Source organism: Trachemys scripta, chromosome 7, assembly GCF_013100865.1.
Source record: "Trachemys scripta elegans isolate TJP31775 chromosome 7, CAS_Tse_1.0, whole genome shotgun sequence".
NCBI lineage: Eukaryota > Metazoa > Chordata > Testudines > Emydidae > Trachemys > Trachemys scripta.
Window position 1 is genome coordinate 18,316,477 of NC_048304.1, and position 21,318 is coordinate 18,337,794.

A 21,318-nucleotide genomic window follows, 5' to 3' on the forward strand; every position below is an offset into this window, starting at 1 on the left:
TCAAATATTTTTGAAATTATTTTTAACATTTTTACCCAGCTTTAATATTAGAAACATCACATTCTTCCTCAATCTGAAGATTTAATGCACCTTGAAAGGCCAGATTCTGCTCTATAATGCCAGGTGGCCCCATCGGCTCCAGTAGAGTTTCACTGGTATAAGTGAGAATATTAGTTCCACTGAAATTCACTGAACTACTGGCGGGCAGCGATCGAGCCAGCAGGGATCAATTCGGGGATCAATTTATCGCGTCGACAAGACATGATAAATCGATCCCCGAGCGCTCTCCTACGGACTCCTGTACTCCAGCTCGCGAGAGGCGCAGGCGGAGTCGACGGGGGCGCAGCAACAGTCGACTCACCCCGGTGAAGACACCACGCTAAGTCAATCTAAGTACCTCGACTTCAGCTACGTTATTCATGTAGCTGAAGTTGCGTAACTTAGATCGATCCCCTCCCCCACCCAGTGTAGACCAGGCCTGAGATGTTCTTTCCACTTCACTATGGTACAGATTAAGCAAGGTCCTTGAATAACTTTAATAATTTCAATGGGACTACTCATATGCTTAAAGCTACGCATGTGCTTAGGTTCCTTGTTGAACTAGGGCCTATAAGCAGAGTTTTTCTATAACCAAAATAGATGATAATGACTAGCTTCCCAGCACAGAGCTGTATAAAATGCATTGCTGAATGGTTTGATCACTGTGATATTTTTAGATTTTGTCTTTTCAATTCTTGCATATGAACTTTTTATTCCATTTTCTCCTTAACATACATATTGACTTTCCAGAAACACTCTGCGCATTGTTCTGCATCACTTGCCATACATGTTACTTTTCAGGAGGTGCTCTGATAGTGGCTCAGTTGTTTGTGTGCAATTCTCTCGGGGGTGGGGAAGGACAGAAAGATCATTGTCATATTTTAAGAAACAGTGCTAGTAGTAATTTGTTGTTATGGCAACAATTTCTTACTTTAAAGTGCTCAGTATTACTCCTTGCTCACGTAGCTAACAGCTTCAGTTCCTACCTCTTCTCTGATTCAAACAGGGATTTGTCAGGGTTGCTATGACTTAGTTGGTCTCCTAATTCTATTTATTCTCTGCAGTAAGGTAACCCTTATGTTTGTCAATCATCCCAAATTAATTCCTCTTCGGATCTGTTTCTAAATAATAAAATAATATTATGTGTTTATCCAGCACCTTTCATTCAACATCTCAAAGCGCTTTAAAAATAGCTAATTCATTCTCTATGAGAGTACTAAATTTATTATTCTCATTGCACAGTGGGGGAAGCTGAAGCCAAGTAATTTAACCAAGGTCATACAGTGAGTCGTTGGCAAGGCTGTGACTAAAACTCAGGAGTCCTGACTCCCAGCCCTGTGCACTAATTACTAGATTCACTGGAATGCCAGAAATAGGCTGTGATGCTCTGTACCTTGGGAGAACACCCAGCACCCCCATTTCATCCTTGTAAAATGATTATGTGGTATCCAATGCAAAGTTTGTCATGTTGGGTGTCTTCGGAAGGCTCATGATGCACTGACCATTGTTATAGTGATGTTATAGTAATTGTTGTTACAGTAATATTATAGGTTATAATTTTATGTATATATTTATGTGTCTTCATGGCTTAAAATAAGCCCAGGGAAAAAATCTCCAAAAGCAGAGAGGCAGTTCACACCTCATCAGGGCATGTATGGGACAAACCCAGCCCAGCCTCACAGAAATAAAGAACCCTGGCCTAGGCAGCAACAAAATGATCTGTTGGACTCTTGAGTGAGTCACCCCCCTTCCTTTGGTCAGTTTGGGACTGTGATGAGGTAATGCTCACCTGATGCTGAAGGGGGCGGGGCAAAACCAAGAGGGAAGAAAGACCATGATAAAAAGGAGAGACGTTTGCCATGCTCTTCCTCTCTCTTCCACCTATATCTACAGACACCACGCCAAGCGACTGAAGCGCTGATCAAAGGGGAGAGCCTGGCTGAAGAGCAACCAGTCAGCCTGTGGTGAGAAGCATCTAAGTTTGTAAGAGCATTGAAAGTGTTAAGATCAGCTTAGAATGCGTTTTGCTTTTATTTCATTTGACCAGATCTGACTTGTTATGCTTTGACTTATAATCACTTAAAATTTACCTTTGTAGTTAATACATTTGTTTAGTCTACCTGAAGCAGTGCGTTTGGTTTGAAGCATGTCAAAGACTCCCCTTGGGATAACAAGCCTGGTACATATCAATTTCTTTGTTAAATTGATGAACTCATATAAGTTTGCAGCATCCAGCGGGCATAACTGGACACTGCAACACAGAGGCTCCTAGGGTGTCTGGGACCGGAGATATTGGCTAGTGTCTTTTGGTTGCAAGTAGCTGGGAGCAGTTTATATGCCATAGGCTGTGTGTGAACAGCCCCGGAGTGGGGGTTCTCACAGCAGAGCGGGGTAAGGCTGGCTCCCAGAGTCAAGGATTGGAGTGACCTAGCAGATCACCGGTCCTGATAACACCAGGGGAACATCACACAGGCATAAGTTCTAGACATCCCTGATAATAAGCCTGCCTGCTGTACAGTCCAATGCTTTCTTTGCTGAAGTGAGTTTACTCTGACATACCAGAGTGTTGGCACTACAGTGTAAAACTGCTCCAAGAGTATATTGAGCTCTGCCAGCCCCCTCACCATTGGCACAGAGAGAAAGCTGTTCATGCAAGCTGTTTGATTCACAATGGTTTGCAAATACACAGTCATTTGGATCAAACAGTTACAATCCATACTAAAAGCAATTGCACAGTCCATTTTTTGCAAATATTTGGTTTATTACAGTCCATCTTGTCACAACATAGCACATTCTTTTCACATTGTTCCAAAGCCAACAATGGGACCTTTTCTGCTTGCTTTTTACTTTAGAAATTCGGTTCTGTCTAGCCTGGAAGACCCTACAATGACCGGTGAAATAGTGATATGATGACATCACAGGAGTCAAAAGAGTGAAAGCAGAATCATTGAGAGGGGAAGAAATGTTTAGTCAGACTACTGTATTTAACATTCTTTGTTTTTTGTTTGCTTGTTTTTAAACATCTATTTAAGGTTAATGACTAACTGTTTGGAGAAAGGATGTCTTTTAAAAGATTCATCACCCCAATCCCTTCAATTAAAGTGTGAGATTAGATGATCTTTTGACAAATATAATGGGTCCCCCATCAAAACTAAATAAGCCAAGAATATCCCTGATATTTTTCATGCTTAAAAAAAACAAGCAAAAAACCAAAACAAAGAAAAATGTTTCAGGTCTTCTTTATCCATCCTAAAGAAACCCAAATGGTCACAAGACCAATTTTTTTAAATAATTTGCCAAATACCTTTAAATTACTTCACCAAGGACATGCAACAAGTCAGTAGCAGAGCTGGGAGTAGAGCCCCAATATACTACTTTCAGGACCACCAGATCACAAGACTATCTTTTCTCCCTTAAACCAAGTTCCAAAGTGGGACCCTCATTTTAGGGTAGTGGGAAGAGCCCACCTGTTATTTTCTCATGAGGGTATTAGAAAGCATATCTAGGTTGTGGAATCTCCATCATTGGAGATTTTTAAGAGCAGGTTAGACAAACACCTGTCAGGGACAGTTTAGATCAGTGTTGGGCAACTTGCATCAAGGGTTCCCTCTAGGTACAGGAGGGGCAGGCATAGGGGGAATCCAGAAACCATGCCAGCCACACACCTGTGCTCATGACTCCATGGAGGGGCCACCGACTGATGTCCCCAGGGGGCCATAGAACCAGGATGGATGACAATCCTGGAAACAGAAGTCCTGTATTTACCCACAGAACAGATAGAGCATAGAATCATAGAACTGGAAGGGACCTCGAGAGGTCATCTAGTCCAGTCCCCTGCACTCAAGACAGGACTAAGTATTATCTAGACCATCCCTGACAGGTGTTTGTCCAACCTGCTCTTAAAAATCCCCAATGATTGAGATTCCACAACATCCCTAGGCAATTTATTCCAGTGCTTAACCACTCTGACAGTTAGGAAGCATGATCTAGGTTTGTTTGTCTTTTAATCTTTTCTACCGTGTTCGTCACCACTGGGCTGGTGTTAAGCAGTTTATCCAGGAGAGGCTGCACAACACGAATCAGATGTTTTATGCCAGGTGAACTGGATCTGTCCTTTTGGAAGATACCCTTCAGCAATAACAGACTGGGCTCTAAGCAAGACTGAATTTCTCTTCTCTTTTCACCCTTGACTCCTTAAAGCAGTGGTGGGCCACCTGCGGCCCGTGCCACTTCCCGCAGCTCCCACTGGCCAGGAATTGCAAACCGCGGCCACTGGGAGCTGCAGGTGGCCGTGCAAATGTGAACAAATGGTCTGGCGGCCTGTGATCTAAGTCCCCCTTTTTGTAAATGGACTGTTCAGTGCAACAAAAATAAGTCTACTCACAGGACAGTAGGCTGGGAACTTGCTGCTTTATTTAACTGCATCACAACTGGGGAGGGGAACTCCCACTGACTAAAACAGGAAATAAGGGAGCATGGCTACATCCCATAATACTCTGGGTAACCCAGTTAATACTGTCATGACTAAATCACTGGGGATTTTTTTTTTAACCCTGGAACTTCCATCCTGCCTGTTTTTTTTTATTCTTTGTCCCATGTCATTAGTAGTTTTGTGAATTCTGTGGCCCATTCCCTTCACCTGAGGGGGACAGGCCTTTTGTTGTGGTGGTTGCCTCTGCTCACCAACCCACAACTCAAATAGATTAGTACTAATTTAACACACAAACCCCTGATAACAAAAGGGGGGGAATAAATAAATAGGACAGCGGGTTTTTGTCTGAAAATACGAGATTCTCAGAGGCTATCTTTAAATCCAATGGTATTACCAGCACTGGGATGCAAGTGTCAGAAACAACGTCTACATATGTATGTTAGCCAACGTATATGTGCTAAAATCTAATCCAAGTCAAAAGCAAATACACTGCAAAACAAAGTACAAATAAGATATTTCTTTGCTCCATGGCCAAAACAAAAAGGACGATACCAGTTAAGAGACCTTTTCCATCCTAGTTCTGTACTCAGTTGTACCCATTGCAATTCCATCAATGTAACTGAGGTAGCATAAGTGAGGGGAGAATTGGTCTTATGTTCGGTAAGGTACCATATAGATCCAGTTCTCTATTATTGTATTAAGTTTATACCTAATGTCTACACATGTAAGACTGCCCTCTGGTGGATGAATTAACTTTACTCTCATGATAAATATCTTCGGGGGAAAACAATTATTTACTGAGCACTATATAACTCTTACAGTCCAAAGCATCAAACTGAAATGGCTGATTGACTTTTTGAGGTAATATTTCCCAAAGCAATCAAAGAAGATCCTTTCACTCCAGTGCTTGTAATGATTCTGTCATAAATGTAGAGCTATTTTTAAAAAACTGTTCTAAGGAAAGGAATGGAGAAAAAGAGTGGTGGAAAGGCTAATGTATTTTCAGCGAGGTCTTGTGTGAGCTATTGCATATTGTTGGAAACATTTTAATAGATTATGGTTTTAAAAAATATAATCCCCCTTATTGCCAAGTTGCACAGAAATGCCAACAAAGGGCCAATTTACAGATCTGAAAGCTATAGCAACCCTGCCCACATAGCTAAGGAGAGATATACTAGTAGAATAGAATTTGTTTTGGAGCAAAACCAAACAGTGAGAAAATACAGTTGCTATTATTATACGGTACATTGCTAATCACACCAAACACTCACACTGCACTAAACCCACAGACAAGCAAAATTCCCACTGACAAAAATAGGCCTGATTCTTCATTGCCCCCTTCCCCTTGTGAAGTAATTTACATCAATATAAAGGTAATGTCAAACACTGTCTTTCTGATTTGGTAGCACTTCTACAACCACTTTCCACAGGCATAACTGACTACACAAGGTGCAGGGCACTACAGAACCAGGCCCTATGCCTGTAGTAGTGCTGAACTTTTGAGTAACCTGTGGATAATAAAGTTCCTTCCTTATTACACAATGTAAATAAAATACAGTATTTTGTGATATATCTGGAACATGAAATGCTCTTAATTTTCTGGTCATCCCTAACTGCCTTTAAGAATAGAGCACAGCTAGTTCACTGTTTACATGCAGAGCACAGTTTCACCCATGTGGGTCTTTGGCAGCTGTACAGGCAAATAACCAGCTCATTTCCATTTTCTGAAATGAGGAAGATGCTCTCTAGGGTGACTAGAACAGAATTGTAGCATAATGCTGAACACAAACTATACCTAGCAGGAGAGAATACTGACTATTGCTTCATTAAATGTGTTACTTGGGGTTTACAAGCAAGAAAGGTCCAGGCCAGCTTCAAAAAGACAAATTGCAAAGCTAAATGGTCTAATTTACTGAGTGGGTTCTGTGAAATATTAACATGCTTATATTATATTGGAGGGTTGGAGAAGAGGGAACTTCTTGCAATTGAAAATTTTGGTTGCCTTTGGTATCCTCCTCAATCAAAATGGAATAAACCCAACTACTTCACCAGTTCTCTTATTTTCATCCAGTTGCATAACTGGAATATAAGAATTGCCATAGCAGACCAGATCAGTGGTCCATCCAGTCAAAATGTTTCAGAGGATAGTGCAAGAAACCTCATAGTGGACAATTATCAAATAACCTGACCATAGAGAAAGGGTACGTCTATACTTACCTCCGGGTCCGGCGGTAAGCAATCGATCTTCTGGGTTCGATTTATCACGTCTTGTCTAGACGTGATAAATTGATCCCAGAAGTGCTCGCCGTCTACACCGCTACTCCTGCTCCGCGAGAGGAGTACGCGGAGTTGACGGGGGAGCCTGCCTGCCGCGTCTGGACCCGCGGTAAGTTCGAACTACAGTACTTCGACTTCAGCTACGTTATTCACGTAGCTGAAGTTGCGTATCTTAGTTCGAAGTGGGGGGTTAGTGTGGACCAGGCCAAAGTTTCTTCCTAATCACCATCTATTAGTGACTAATTTATGCTCTAAAGTATGAGGGTTTATATCCCTTCTAAAAATAAAATGATTTTATCTAATGTAACTGTGCATGTTCTCATTAACCAAATAAACATCTAATCAGTTTTCAAATCCTACTCTTGGCTTAAATTATACCCTGAAGTCAAGTCAAGTGATGTTGCCTGTACTCAGCAATTCTGAACATCAGGTCCTAAGTGTCTCAGGCTGGGGCACCCAAAATCAGTGGCCACTTTTGAAAATTTGGCAGCGTAGTTTGTAAACCATTTTCAAATGCGGAATGGAAAGCACTCTAGCAGCATAAAATATTCTATATAATTTTTCATTTCAAGTTTGGGAGTGGGGGGGTGTGGGCTCTGGGAGGAAGTTTGGGTGCGGGCTCTGGGCTGGGTAGGGGGTTAGGGTGTGGGAGGGGGTGTGGGCTCTGGAGAGAAAGCTTGGGTGCAGGCTCTGGGCTGGGGCAAGGGGATTGGGATATGGGGTGGGGCAGAGGGGTGGTGCTTACCTCGGGTGGTGCGGCTCCCAAAGCGACCAGCACACACCCCCCTCCGGCAGCGGCTCCTAGGCGGCGGGACCAGGGGGTCTCCGTGGGCCGCTGCCCACAGGTGCCACCCCGCAGCTCCCATTGGCTGCAGTTCCCGGACAATGGGAGCTGCAGAGTCGACGCTCGGGGTGGGGGCAGCACACAGAGACACACAATCTCCCCCCAGGGGCCACAGGGACATGCCAGCTGCTTCCGGGAGCAAAGCAGCACGGAGAGAGGCAGAGCAGGCAGGGATAGTGCTAGCTGTTGCATATTGGGACCTCCATTGGTCAGCCGAATTCTGACCTTGTCAAGTATTATCTGGCAACAATTCTTCACTGAGTCCTCCATCCAGACACACTTCCCTTGTCCTGAGCCAGCTGCTCTCTTGAAGCCAGGTCTCCTACTCTCTCCACATATAGCTTGAGACTGAGAGTCTCAAGGGTTTGGGGCATCCTTTAATGGACTGAGCTAAAGGGTTGTAGACAGCAGGCAGTGCAGTAACAGCTGTAATAGGAACAACTGATCAGTCACTTGAGCATGCAGTGATACATGGCCAGAGGGGGATGAGGAGAAAATGCATTACAGGGAGATGGATCAAATCTCTATCCAAGTGGGAACAAGGACAAATGGAAGAGGTTTCTATTCCCTATCTTCTCCCAGAAGATGGGAAGAAGAGGGTGGATAGTGAATAGGCCAGCAACAACAGCTGTCCTGCAGGCTGCCAGCACCTCTGCCACTGGGTGAATACTGAAGGACATCCCCATTTCCCCATGCACTTTCGGGTCAAATATTACACCAGTGGTCCACAAACATGTTGGATAAAGATTGCCAGGGAAATGAGAAATTAAATACCACTGTACTTTCCAATAGTTCTTTCAAGAGAACTCACCCCTCTTCATGACCCCCCAACATTCAGCACTGCAGAGACATTCCCTTGCAGGAGGGGGGCAGAACGAAAATTTGAAAAGGGTGTATTTGCATATGAGTCACCAAATGCAGGGGCTTAAAAAAAAAAGTGACGTTTCATTTATTTGCTGCAATCATAACAAGGTAGAAATGAAATTATCTCCTTAAACCATTTCAATGTTAAGTGGCCAAATAAATCAATTAAATTAATTAGAGACTGGTTTGGGGGAACAAGATAAATGTCAGATGGCTAAATCTTGACAAGGTTTCTCTGCAGAATAAATCAAACTGCCCTGCAGATTGAGCAATATAGTTGGCAGAAATGCATCCACAGTAGTATATAGTACTGTAGCACTAGTTTGTCCATATGATAATATCAAGTTGTGATGTGCAAAGAACAGGAAGGCAGGAATAAGATTAAACTGAAGAGGGCTAACAGTAAGTGGACTTCTACAATAAATTATCTGAATGGGAAAAGATCCCGCTCTCCTGGTCATGCAGTTAAATTCTCTCAAACTTACTTCTGTGTTCTCTTTCTACCTTGCCTCTCCACTTATAATAAATTGGAAGCCACCTAGGACCTGACTATTGTCACTATGCAGCACACTATGGAGACAGACAGACAGACACGCTCACATACACTCTTTATTTGTATTGTGGTAGCACCTAGGAGATTCAGGCTAGGTCTACACTACCCGCCTGAATCGGCGGGTAGAAATCGATCTCTCGGGGATCGAATTATCGCATCTCGTTGGGACGTGACAATCAATCCCCGAATCGACGCTCTTACTCCACCAGCGGAGGTGGGAGTAAGCGCCGTCGACGGGGAGCCGCGGAGGTCGATTTTGCCGCCGTCTTCACAGCGGGGTAAGTCGGCTCCGATACGTCGAATTCAGCTATGCTATTCGCGTAGCTGAATTTGCGTATCTTAAATCGACCCCCACCCCCCCATAGTGAAGACCTGCCCTCAGTCATGAATCAGGCATTGTACAAAAATGTAAGAGATGGACTCTGCCCCAAGGAGTTTACTATTACTCCAAACACACCCTCAGTAATATGATCAGCAGTCACTTGGATTTACTTTAAAAAATAAGAAAAACTTGTACGTTTTTTATTTTTAAAAAATGCTGTGTGTGTTTAACTTGCATTGAGTTGGAAGACTGGCGCCAGGATCCCATCCCCCATAAATGAACAATGAAATGACTAGAGAGAGTAGCATGCAGGACTATTGTGCTGGGGGGGAAAAAGTTTAAAATCTAGTTCTATAAATCTGACAAATACTCAATAAAGCAATGTACTGTCGTCATAAAAATGTAAAAACCTGCTATAATGCTAAATATTGAAAGAAACTCGCCTCTCATCCATCTCTGAACTGATTTAATAACTGAGGTGACTAACAGTAGCAGGATTCTCACATGGCTCTGATGGAGGCTTACCATCTCCCTACCTCTAACTACTATTGTGGCTGACACTATCACTAGGAAGGAATTTAGCCTACCTGTTTGTCTGATGGGGGCAGGATAGTCAAGATTTTTTTTTAATGATATGGATAATCTTAAACTGTTGCCACTCAGATTGGCAGCTCCTTCTCAGACTTGACTATTAACATGCCTTCAAAGCCTATCTTTTTCTAATGCTTAGCACTAGCACAGCACTTTTATTCCTAGATAGTGTGACTAGATGTCCCAATAAAATCGGGACAGTCCAGATATTTAACCCTTTGTCCTGATCAATGTATGATCGGGACGCCATTTGTCCCGATATTCAGGTAAGGAGGCGAGCGGGAGGGAGGTGCCGACTCTGTGGGTGCTCCAGTGTTGGAGCAGCCACGGGAAAAAATTGCGGCCAAGCTCCCCCATCCTCGCCTCCTTCTCCCCCTCTGCCCCCCCTCCAGGCTTCCTGCCGCCTAACAGCTGTTTGGTGGCACTTAGCATTTTCCAGGAGGGAGAGGGGAGGAGCAGGTACGCGGCACGCTCAGGGGAGGAGGCGAAGAGGTAGGGCAGGGGCGGGGACTTGGGGGAAGGGGGTGCAACGGGGGCGGGGTGAGGGCGGTGCAGGGGCAGAAAGAGGCAGGGGTTGGGTGAGCACCCACCCAGCAGAGGGGAAGTCGGCGTCATAGGGGTGAGGGGTAGGCACGGGGGTGAACAGGTGAGCGGCGGGTGGGGGACTGAGGAGGGAACCCGCTCTAGCGCCCATCAATCTACTCGATTAGGCCCCAAGGCCACGTCTGCCGCGGGCCCTGCAATTCCAAGACGCGCTGAGCCGACCGGCCGGGCAGGCTCAGGAGCAAACACCCTTCAAGCCTGGTGGGCCGCCTGGTTGCCATAACAACGGGCCACAACCGAGCAAAGCGCGTGAGCGTGCAACTAGGCGCCTGCGTCGCACGCACTCACGTCGGGGAAGCAGAGGGGGACTGACCCGGAAGTGCTTGACGGCGCTTGACGTCCCGGAACCGGAAGTAGCGTTGCAGGTGCCTCAGGCGGGAACTAAGACGTGCGGTGCCTGGTTACCGGTGTCGGTGTATCCCCCTCCAGCACTGGGGCGGCCAGAGCTGTGTCCTTGGCAGGCAGCTCGGCCGGGGGGGTCCAGGAGAGCAGCGTCCCCTGGGAGCGGGTTGGGGGTGAGCGGCCCTAGGGAAAGTGGGGAGCCCGGGAGGGGGAACCCCCCAGGACAGGCCGGGCGGCAGCGGGGCCCGGGCGGCACGGGACACTCGGTGAAGCCGTGTCCAGCCCGGTCTCTGAGGTGAAGTTTCTGTGAGGGGCTACCCGCCAGGCCGCGCGCTGCTCTCAGCCCCGGGGGGCGGGAAAGGGGGGAGCGCGTCCCGCCCCCTCCCAAAGAGCCCGGGGGGTGGGTGGCGGGGAGATCCCCCGGCTGCTCGGGCAGCATTACCCTCAACAAGCGGCTTCAAAGAGTGCTGGCTGTTGGTAGGAGTGTTCCCCTTGCATGGTGAAGGCCTTAGCTTAGTCCAGGCTCAAAATACATACGGTTTGACAGCTGGGTGACCCGGCTTAAAACACACTGGTATTTATTCAGCCCCTCCTCGCCCAGATGAGTAGCATTACAAGTTGACTCCTCTATGTCATGCTTAGGCCATGTTTTTCTTTGCAGAACTGCTACTGCCGCTACATTACAATCGTTCGGTACATAATAGACCCGCACGGGGGTCTGAAGTGCTGTCAAAATGTCAGATACTGAAGAGGCTTCTGACACCTTAGCTGAAGTGAACCTCGATGATACCCATAAACCTTTAACTGAAAATTTAGAAAGTGATCCCACCTCAAGCCTGAAAGATATCGTGGTCACTATTGGAGCTACTGTCCCAACTGGCTTTGAGTTGACAGCAGCAGATGAAGTGAAAGAGAAATTAGGATCACAGTCCAGAATAAGCAAGGACCGAGGGAAAATCTATTTTGAAATTTCAGTAGAGAAACTTTCACAGGTTTGCATGTTTTGTTCCTTGGGTAATTTTTCTAGTTTAGAAGTTTATTAGTATTCCTTTCTTACTCTTCAGGCTGGGGCTGGCCTTCTGTCCCCGCTAAAATACACATTTATCCTTGGATGTACAGGCATGTTCTAAATGGTCAATTAGTGATTTTCTGTATATGGATTGAATATTATGAATGCTAACAATTGAGTGTTCATTCTTCAGAGGTAGTGCTGGAGTCATTTCTAATGTTATGATCCTCTGCAATTAATGATATATAATGCTTTTCATCCTTTTTCATCCTTACTAATTCAGTATATTCAGCAAATATTTCACCTACAGCTGAAATGCAGCCACCCCTGGACTCAAACATGACTTCTATTAAACTGCAAACTACACAACTTGTAGATTTTTTTAAAAATATCATAGATATCCTATTATTTCTATTCCCTTGACCGTTGTGACTAAACATGAAATGAATTTTTAAAAATATAAATTTGTCCCCCCCATCATTATCAAAACATTCTAGTATTAAAATCTACCAATTAATATATATTTGAATACAAATTTATTTAAAAACCCTTCCCTCCTTTACTTACAGTTCAAGAACTAAGTTCACATTTTTTTTTCTTCCACAACAGTAAATGAAGTCAGAAGCAAGTACCCTGAAACAGTGCAAGGAGTTTTTCTCCCTGTTCTAACTTACGTTTTTGTGATGATCACATGTGGTGCTGAAAAGGAGCTATGTGCACACAAACAATAGTAGTGGAAAAAGAATTACAGAAACTAAAAATATGTTGCGTTTTTACAATATTAAAGCATCAAATATCCAGGCTCAAAATAGTTGCACTGCTGTACCTTAAGTCTACATATAACCAGACCAAGTTTTAATTACAGACATTTACATATGGCTACTAACATTACCATTGTTTGTAATTTATTTTAGGTTCATCGTTTAAGATCAGTGGATAATTTATTTGTTGTTGTTCAGGAGTTTACAGATTATCAGTTTAAAGAAACTAAGGTAAGCTGTCTTTGTACCCAGATCTTCAGATAGTTGTGATTATTTTTTAAATAAATGAAAATAAAAAATAAACATTCATTTCTTCATAAGGAAATTCCTGGATGAGGATTTTTTTTTCCATGTAAGAATAGATTTAAAATTGTTTAGACTTGGGGGCTGGGATCATTTTTATTTTGTATGCCATATACTTTCTAGGTTCCTCTTAAATGTTTGTTCAAATGAAAGAACCACCCGGTAGTCTAGCACTATTCCATATTAGTTGCATATTTTGCTCAGGCAAAGTCCAGGATTGGAGTAGATGGGGTGTTGCGGGTCAGATTGAGGTGCATTATCAAAATTGACTATAGACAGTCCTTTAAATAATGACTTCTTAGTCCTTTAAATAATAATAATATGCATTCCTTTTCATCACTAAATCTCAAAGTGCTTTACAGAGGGAGGTAAGTCTCATTATCCCCTTTTCACCGATGAGGAAACAGACACGGGGGGTGAGATGTGACTTACCCCAGGTCACCCAGTAGTATTTGAAAGTTGCCTATAAAATTTGCCAAAACACATTATTGAATATTCTGGTCGTCCTGTGATCTTGTATAGGAAGATGCTCTAAAGGATTTGGAGGACCTGGCTAAAAAACTGCCCTGGACTGACCCTTTGAAAGTATGGAAGTTAAATACCAGCCTAAAGAAGAGAAAGACAAAACATAAAAAACAAAATCAACAGAATGGTGCAAGCAAAGAAAAGCTGTATGATGATGGAGGAAAGGACAGAGCAAATCAAAAAGATGCTGATAAAGAGTTGCTTGACCACGCACAAAATACCCCAAGCTTGAAATCTGCTGAACAGAACACAGAAAAGACACAGGAAATGATCCTAGCAGATGACCAATCAGATGGCAAAGATGAATTCCCGACTATAACTGGAAATGAAAACCAAGCTGGCGACTGCAAGAAAGGTGAAGTAGAAGCTCAGGTGCTGAAATTCCGTGTTACATGCAATAGAGCAGGTGACAAACATTGTTTTACATCGAATGATGCAGCAAGAGATTTTGGTGGAGCTGTGCAAGATTACTTCCAGTGGAAGGCTGACATGACCAACTTTGATGTCGAGGTACAATGCACCAGTATTTTTCAATAATATTCACATATATTTACACCTATAAATGAGTTGCTGCTTTACTTCAGAGCCTTCATGTATCTTTGCTTAAGCCAATATGTTTATATGACACTTCCGCTCCAGGGGAGAAAGTTGTTTCATAGTAGAAGCAATGACATAAATTTGATTTCTTAGAATAAAATTAATCACAGTTTATAAATACCCACATAGATAACATAAATTTGATAGTGAGCTCTTCAGTCTACTGGGCAAAGGTATAATAAGATCCAATAGCTGGAAGTTGAAGCTAGATAAATTCAGACTGGAAATAAGGTGTAAATTTTTAATAGTGTAATTAACCGTTGTACCAATTTATGAGGATTGTGGTGTATTCTCAATCACTGGCAATTTTTAAATCAAAATTGGATGCTTTTCTAAAAGAGCTACTCTAGTTCAAACAGGAATTAATTCAGGGAAGTCCTATGGCCCGTGTTAGCAGGAAAGCAGTCTAGATGATCACAGTAGTCCTTTCTGGCCTTAGAATCTATGATATATGTGCATGAACCAACTGGACAGGAAAAAATATTCATATCAGGTACTGAGTAGTTATTGTCAACTTGTGGTTTCTCATTATGGGAAGTTGGAGACTTGGAAATTAGGTTCAATCTTAAATGAACATTAATAAATAATAATTAATGGAGATCTCCCATCTCCTAGAACTGGAAGGGACCTTGGAAGGTCATTGAGTCCAGCCCCCTGCCTTCACTAGCAGGGCCAAGTACTAATTTTGCCCCAGATCCCCAAGTGGCCCCATCAAGGATTGAACTCACAACCCTGGGTTTAGCAGGCCAATGCTCAAACCACTGAGCTATCCTTCCCCCCATTTTTTGTGTGTATGGGGCAGAGTGAGGGAGAGACCTGAAATGAAGCATTTATGTTGGCTCAGTATCCTTGAATACAATTCTCAGTGTTCCCTACTGGTTAGGGTATGCTACTGGAACCAGAAGAACTGGTTTTTAATTGTTGATTTGCCACTAATACATGGTGACCTTGGGCAAGTCACTTACCCAATATCTGCTTCATAGCCTCATTTTATTATTTACTTACTTCAGAGGAGCATTTAGCTTAATGTTGAGTGCTTTGAAATCTTGGATTTAAAAAAAAATGTATGTGCAATAATAATGAGCTTTAGACAGACCCCAAAATATTATTAATGAACTTGAACACTCACACAGCACTTTTCTTCCAAGATCTCAAAACTCTTCATAAACATTACTACTACTTGGAAAGAATCCTGTAAGACTAAAGCACAGTGTAAATATTGAAGTACACTATTTAAAATTTCTGTTACTCCTACATAGTAGTTGTTAACTTTATCCTAGGTTCTCTTGAACATTCACAATAATGAAGTAGTGGTGGGCATTGCATTAACTGAAGAGAGTCTTCACAGAAGAAATATTACACATTTTGGACCCACAACTCTTCGCTCCACCCTTGCTTATGGTATGCTCAGGTCAGTGCAGTCACTTAGTTGTGTATTATTTTTAATTGCCATGTAATGTTGTTCTAGAAACTAAGCTACTTGATTATTTTCTGAAAAGTCCCTTTTAATTATAAACAAACAGAGTTCAAACAAACATCATGAACATTTTGTAATGATTTATAATCACTATCATTTTGCAGCCCAGGGGGAAAAGCGTGCATTGACCATAGCCTGTGCTCATAACACTTTGTTAATGGTATCCTTATATGTCACTGTATATAAAGTTAACTAAACATTGTTTCCAAGTGGTTACTAACATTTCCTTACTTTATGGGAATACTATAATTTGAAGAATTTAAGTAGTTCTCCAGTTTACCTTGTCTGTAGAAACTTTTGCATCTGTTAAAACTTTCCTTTAATATAGTTTCTTCTGTTCTTCAGGCTCTGTGATCCTCAGCCAACTGACATTATAATTGATCCAATGAGTGGAACGGGGGCTATACCAATAGAGGTAATCCTTCTTTTGTTCTTTATTTAAATTAGGAAAGTGGCCTAAACAGTGACGTAACTGAATCCTGTATATTTTAAATGACTCAAATACATGCTGGGTAGCTTACTGATACTCAGCAAGTAAAGCAGCCAAACATCAAAGATCTCCTCAACTTTCAAACTACTACAAATATACTTACTCTTAGTGGCTTCACCTTCCTCATGCAAGCTGCAGAGGGAAGAAACTAAATCCCAGAGCATTGTCAGGTCATTGAAAATGCATGATATATGAAATGGATATATTACAAGGAATATTGAAGCTGAAAGTTGACAGTTACTGCTTTATTCTGCCATTTACAGGTAGGTTGCTGTTTCTTTGGCTCATTTTAATTCACCAATTCCAGCATAACAGATTTTAATCAATTTTTTTTCCATTTTCAGGGGGCTACTGAGTGGCCTAGCTGTTATCATATTGCAGGTGATAACAATCCACAGGCTGTGAAAAGAGCAGCAAATAATATCTGTTCTTTGTTGAAGAAAAATCAGAATAAAGAAAGGTAAGAAGTGTACGTGGATTTGTGGCAAGCTGGTTGTATAAAGAAATCCCTTTCTCATGGATTTGTTTCATTTTGGTTTTAATATATTCCTGTTTGACATAATACCATGGGTATTTTTTATTTGAAAAACCTTTTCGAAGTAATAAATCATGCCTGATATTGAATGCCTTTATTTGCAGTGGTACTTCTTGGGGCATACCCATCGATACCATTCAGTGGGATATCTGCAATCTCCCCTTGAGGACCAGCTCTGTGGATGTTATTGTAACAGACATGCCATTTGGAAAGAGGTGCAAATCATCATTTTGAAATAGTTTTTAAGGTTACTATATTTGACTGAACCATGCAGCAGCATTTCCTATTGCTACTATCACTAAAGGTCTGCTAGAATTTTCAGGCTCTCAGACTCTGCCATAATTCTTATCAGTACTTTTATAGGCTTCAACAACTTCAAAACACTTCACAAATTCTGAAAATTCACTTTACTTTGAAACATGGTATACAATGTTTAATCCAAGCATTTCTAATTTTCAAACTAATCCGTGTAGCAGTTTTAAGATATAGATTACAAAAGCTTCTGCCAGTTTCATGGTGGCTTTTATATCATTGTGTTTTTGGAGGGTTTCATAGAACACCTTGACTCCTAATAAATATATTCAGGAAATATTGATAAAAGCCCTTATTTCATTAAAGTGCATACAGTTACAAGACATTCAGAATCACTTTTTAATTCAAGTAATGTATTGGAACCTTCCATGAAATAGAGGCAACTTATGTATTTCAGTGATTTGTCTGAGAGCCAGACCTGCTTATTAATTCAAGGACCTAGATTTGGGAAGAGTGGTTGGGATGGAGAGAGGATTGCAAGTCACTTGTAGTTGCTAGATGTTTGTAACTTAACCATGTTGCTGTTGCTATAGCTTTTAGAGAAAGCTGCCTTACTACTAGAAAAGGCACTTGAGTGCTTTTTCTATGAGGTAATTTAATTACTTGATAAACTAACTGATGCAGTGGAGCATTAGTAATATGTCCTTTTATTGGAAGTAAAGGTGGAAAGGAAAAGGAAAAATGCTCAAACTAACCCATGCAAGAAAGACTAACTGAAAATGAACTGTTTTCAACTGCTCTGCAGCAGCCTGCTCACTGTACAAGTCAAAATTTTCGTTCTAGGATAGGATCTAAAAAGAAGAACTGGGATCTCTACCCAGCTTGCCTTTTGGAGATGAGTCGCATCTGCAGGCCTGGGACAGGGAGAGCTGTACTACTTACCCAAGACAGGAAATGTTTTGCCAAGGTATAGAATCACAGATTAGTTCTTAGGCGTTTTTTAATGATTTTTTTTTTAATTCTTACAAACCCCCTCAAAGACAGAGAAAAGTCAACTTATGCATCAGGGCTAAAATTGTGTTCAAAATGAACTGATATTCAAATTTAAAATGTTCTTTCTAAACTGGATGCTAGACTCTCTTCTGCAGTAGTCACCTTACAGATTCACCTCCCTTTCTAAGGAATAGATTTCTGCTGTTTAAGTTTTAGAAGTGATTAGACCTAAATTACAAGGATGAACTTAATAAAAAACATGTAAAAGTCATGCTTCTGACAGTACACCTCAACCCCGATATAACGCGGCCGGTAAAGCAGCACTCCAGGGGCCAGGGCTGTGCACTCCGGTGGATCAAAGCAAGTTCGATATAACGCCGGTTTCACCTATAACGCGGTAAGATTTTTTGGCTCCCGAGGACAGCGTTATATCGGGGTAGAGGTGTATATTGTCTGTATAGAAACTGTTGATACACCATGTCATCCAGGTCAAATCTGAATCATTACTACAAATTTAGATAAATTTACCTTTCAAATTTGACTTCCTTTTCTATTGTCTTTCAGATTTCTAGGCATGTTACAAAAACTAAAAGCACACACATGCTAACTGAAATATCTTCAGACACTCTTGGGGAAAAAAATAATACACCCCACCATATCTCCCAGCTCCCTTAAAAAAATCAGCCCAATTCCAAAACTAACTGATTCTCTTCATATATTTGTCCTTTGCTCCTTCCACTCAAAAAGCCTAGGAAAACTGTCTTGCAGGTCACTGAAGCCTAATGGGTGAAGTGAATTACTAAAACATAACATATGCCACACTGTTCAACTGTGAATAGGTCAGAAAAGCAATTTAAGTGCAACTACTTACACATTCAGGATCCCCAAGTGTTTGACCTGTACATCCCAAAAGTGAAGGAGAATATAATAAACTTACACAAAATGATAATAAGAACATTAAGGTAGCAGAGTCAAGCACGTAAGTTAGGAAATATGGGAATTAAAATTGCTCGTGCAACCTTAATTCAACCCCCTTGCATATGTGCATTATGATAGTCTTGATGCACATCATATAGGAAGTCCATGGCAGAGCCAGGAATAGAACACAGCTTTTCTAGACCTGTATCTTAACACAAGAAAACTTGCTTTCTCTTCTTGCATGCTTCTACCTAATTCACTGTTCATCCTGTGTACAGAAAGAGGCAAGGGTTCTGTACAAAAACAGTATGTGATCATATCAGAATATCAGTGCACACACCCAAGGCACTAAATGAAGGTTGCATGGGCAACTTTAATTCTAGCATTTCCTAATTTTGCAACATTAATATTTTTACATTTCAAAGTTCCTGCTCCAATGCATGGAAAGTGCTAAAAGAAATGTTTGGCAGATTTTTTAACATTGGTGCAGCTATCACTTCCCCTAACCTCATTCTTGGAAATAGAATAATTTTCACTGAAGCTTTAAAAAAAAAAAAATCACTCAAGGAAGAATGAAAATTGCCTAGAAAATTTCACCTTTCAATTATTAAAGTTTGGCAAAAATTAGTCTCTGAACACAGAGGCTCATAATGGAAATTGTTAGACAACCTTATTCATAGGCTTCAGCTCCACCTATACTAATTTTCACTTTTTTTTTTTTTTTTCATTGTAGGCCTTGTCAAAAATGGGACACTTGTGGCAAAAGGGTCATACAGTCTGGGTGAATGTAGGGGGACTTCATGCTGCAGTTTATCTTCTGAAACGTACCTTGGAAAGAGCAGGAGAGAAAAGATCATACTGGTAACCCACTTGTCAGCAAACATATCAAGCAGCATCCACTTGCCTGAATTTCTTGGAAAGCTGTTTGCTAGAGTGTATGCCGTAGATTTCTGTTGAGAATACTGGTCCAAGAATCAGCTTGAAAAGCGTCATTTCCACTGTGTACTCTGGAACCTTTTTATTTTATTTGAAACCAAGTAGAAAAAAAGCAAATCCACCAACAGAATTACTAATTCTTTCCTGTGTATATGAATCTGCTTTACCATGTTTGTGACATTTTTCACTTAAATGTACATGTTTTCATATTCACACGGGAACTAGCAGGGTAACTTTGCAAAATGGTAGAATGTGTGTGAAGATCTTAAACTGCTAATGTATAAGACTACTGAAGACTGTCTTCTTGGCTGTCTTTAGTTAGAGGAGTTTTTTGGTAATAGTGTTGCTTTATGGAAAGATTTTTTTCCAATGGAGAGATGTCTCCTTTTTGTTTCATTAGTTAATAGCATTGCCAAAATGTAATAAGACTAACACAAAGTAGTGCCTCCATTTATGTTTTGCTAGAAATGGCATCTGCTTTGCACTACAGTACCTTGATACTGTTGCCTCTGTTCTCACCTGCTACCTCAACTAAGTGCTAATTCAGTAAATGTTTACGTATTATATATCCCTGCTGTAGGTGGGGTAGAGAAATGTAAAAAGGGGCCTTAGCAAAGTGTTTGTTTAATTTAAAAAATTGTGAAATACTGTAGCACTCTTCATATACTACTGCATATTTCTTATGTTTGGGTGGACAGATTTAGACTAGAACATGATGGCTGAGATACATTTGAATTCAACAGGCTGACTAAAAGATGATTTAGCTATGCCACCACCTCAACGGGAATGTGGTAACAGTTGGAGGAATGCAAGCTCTAAAAGTGATTTTTTTGTCCCTACTGTAAATGTACAGTAAGTGTTTCTCAAGGCTGCCATCCCTCTTGTACTGGGGTAAAATGATAGTTACCAGTTTGTCAATCATCTTCTTCAAAGAGTTCATGCCATCCTTCACTGTTGAAAGTGTTTAAGGGTGGAAGAGTAAATATTCAAGTTCTAGATGTTTTGGATAAGAGTTAGGTTCTTTAGGATTTTCCTGTCTTAGTTACATTCATTCACCATTTCTTGTTCTGTAGTAGACTTTCATGCAGCCCTTAATACCTACTGAACAAGACTCTTCATATAGGAAATAAAGCACCACCAACATTACAATTCTAATAAAAAGGGTATTCTATCCCTCTAATTCTTTTGCTATTACAAGCACGTTTGTCCCATGGCAATGTAACATTCAGCCACAGGGCACGGATGTTTTGTTGTTCCTCAAAAGTTCTTTGTTGCACTGAGCTTTTATTTTATGATTTTACCTGAATATAATAAAAAGTCTTAACACAGATTATCTTGCATTTGTTGTAGTTTTATTTGCTATCATTAGCTGTAACAAAGAACAAGCTTAAAGTAACTTTAAATATTTCAAATGCAGAAGATGCATTTTATCAGTTTTCTTAACTAAAGATTCAAATAAAATCAGTAACGTGCCACTCATCCCTTCTCTCCTAGACTGAACCATCAAGTGAGGATATTTTCTTGAAAAAATACACACTAACACCTGAGGAGGAAAGCAGTCCTCACAGATTTGAGTCCAAGGATAGAAAACAGGCATTTTACAATATTTTAAATACATAATTATAAAAACAGTTGCCAATGAAAGTGAATCAATT

At 41.3% G+C, this 21,318-nt stretch overlaps 1 protein-coding gene across 6 annotated transcripts; it reads left to right on the forward strand.

Annotated features, from left to right (window-relative positions):
• Positions 1–10,844: 10,844 nt before the first annotated feature.
• THUMPD3 (THUMP domain containing 3) lies at positions 10,845–20,996 on the forward strand. Of its 6 annotated transcripts, none has more exons than XM_034776252.1 (10): positions 10,845–10,890; positions 11,529–11,859; positions 12,791–12,868; positions 13,463–13,975; positions 15,343–15,473; positions 15,885–15,954; positions 16,374–16,489; positions 16,669–16,779; positions 17,660–17,783; positions 19,461–20,996. In XM_034776252.1, the coding sequence occupies exons 2-10, from the start codon at positions 11,602–11,604 to the stop codon at positions 19,590–19,592; spliced, it is 1,533 nt and encodes a 510-aa protein (XP_034632143.1). In that variant the 5' UTR covers positions 10,845–10,890; positions 11,529–11,601; the 3' UTR covers positions 19,593–20,996. The 6 variants fall into 6 exon arrangements, with proteins under 6 accessions (XP_034632143.1, XP_034632142.1, XP_034632139.1 ...); XM_034776251.1 differs by having other exon boundaries at positions 10,890–10,934; XM_034776248.1 differs by lacking the exon at positions 10,845–10,890 and adding an exon at positions 10,903–11,040.
• The last annotated feature ends 322 nt before the right edge of the window (positions 20,997–21,318 follow it).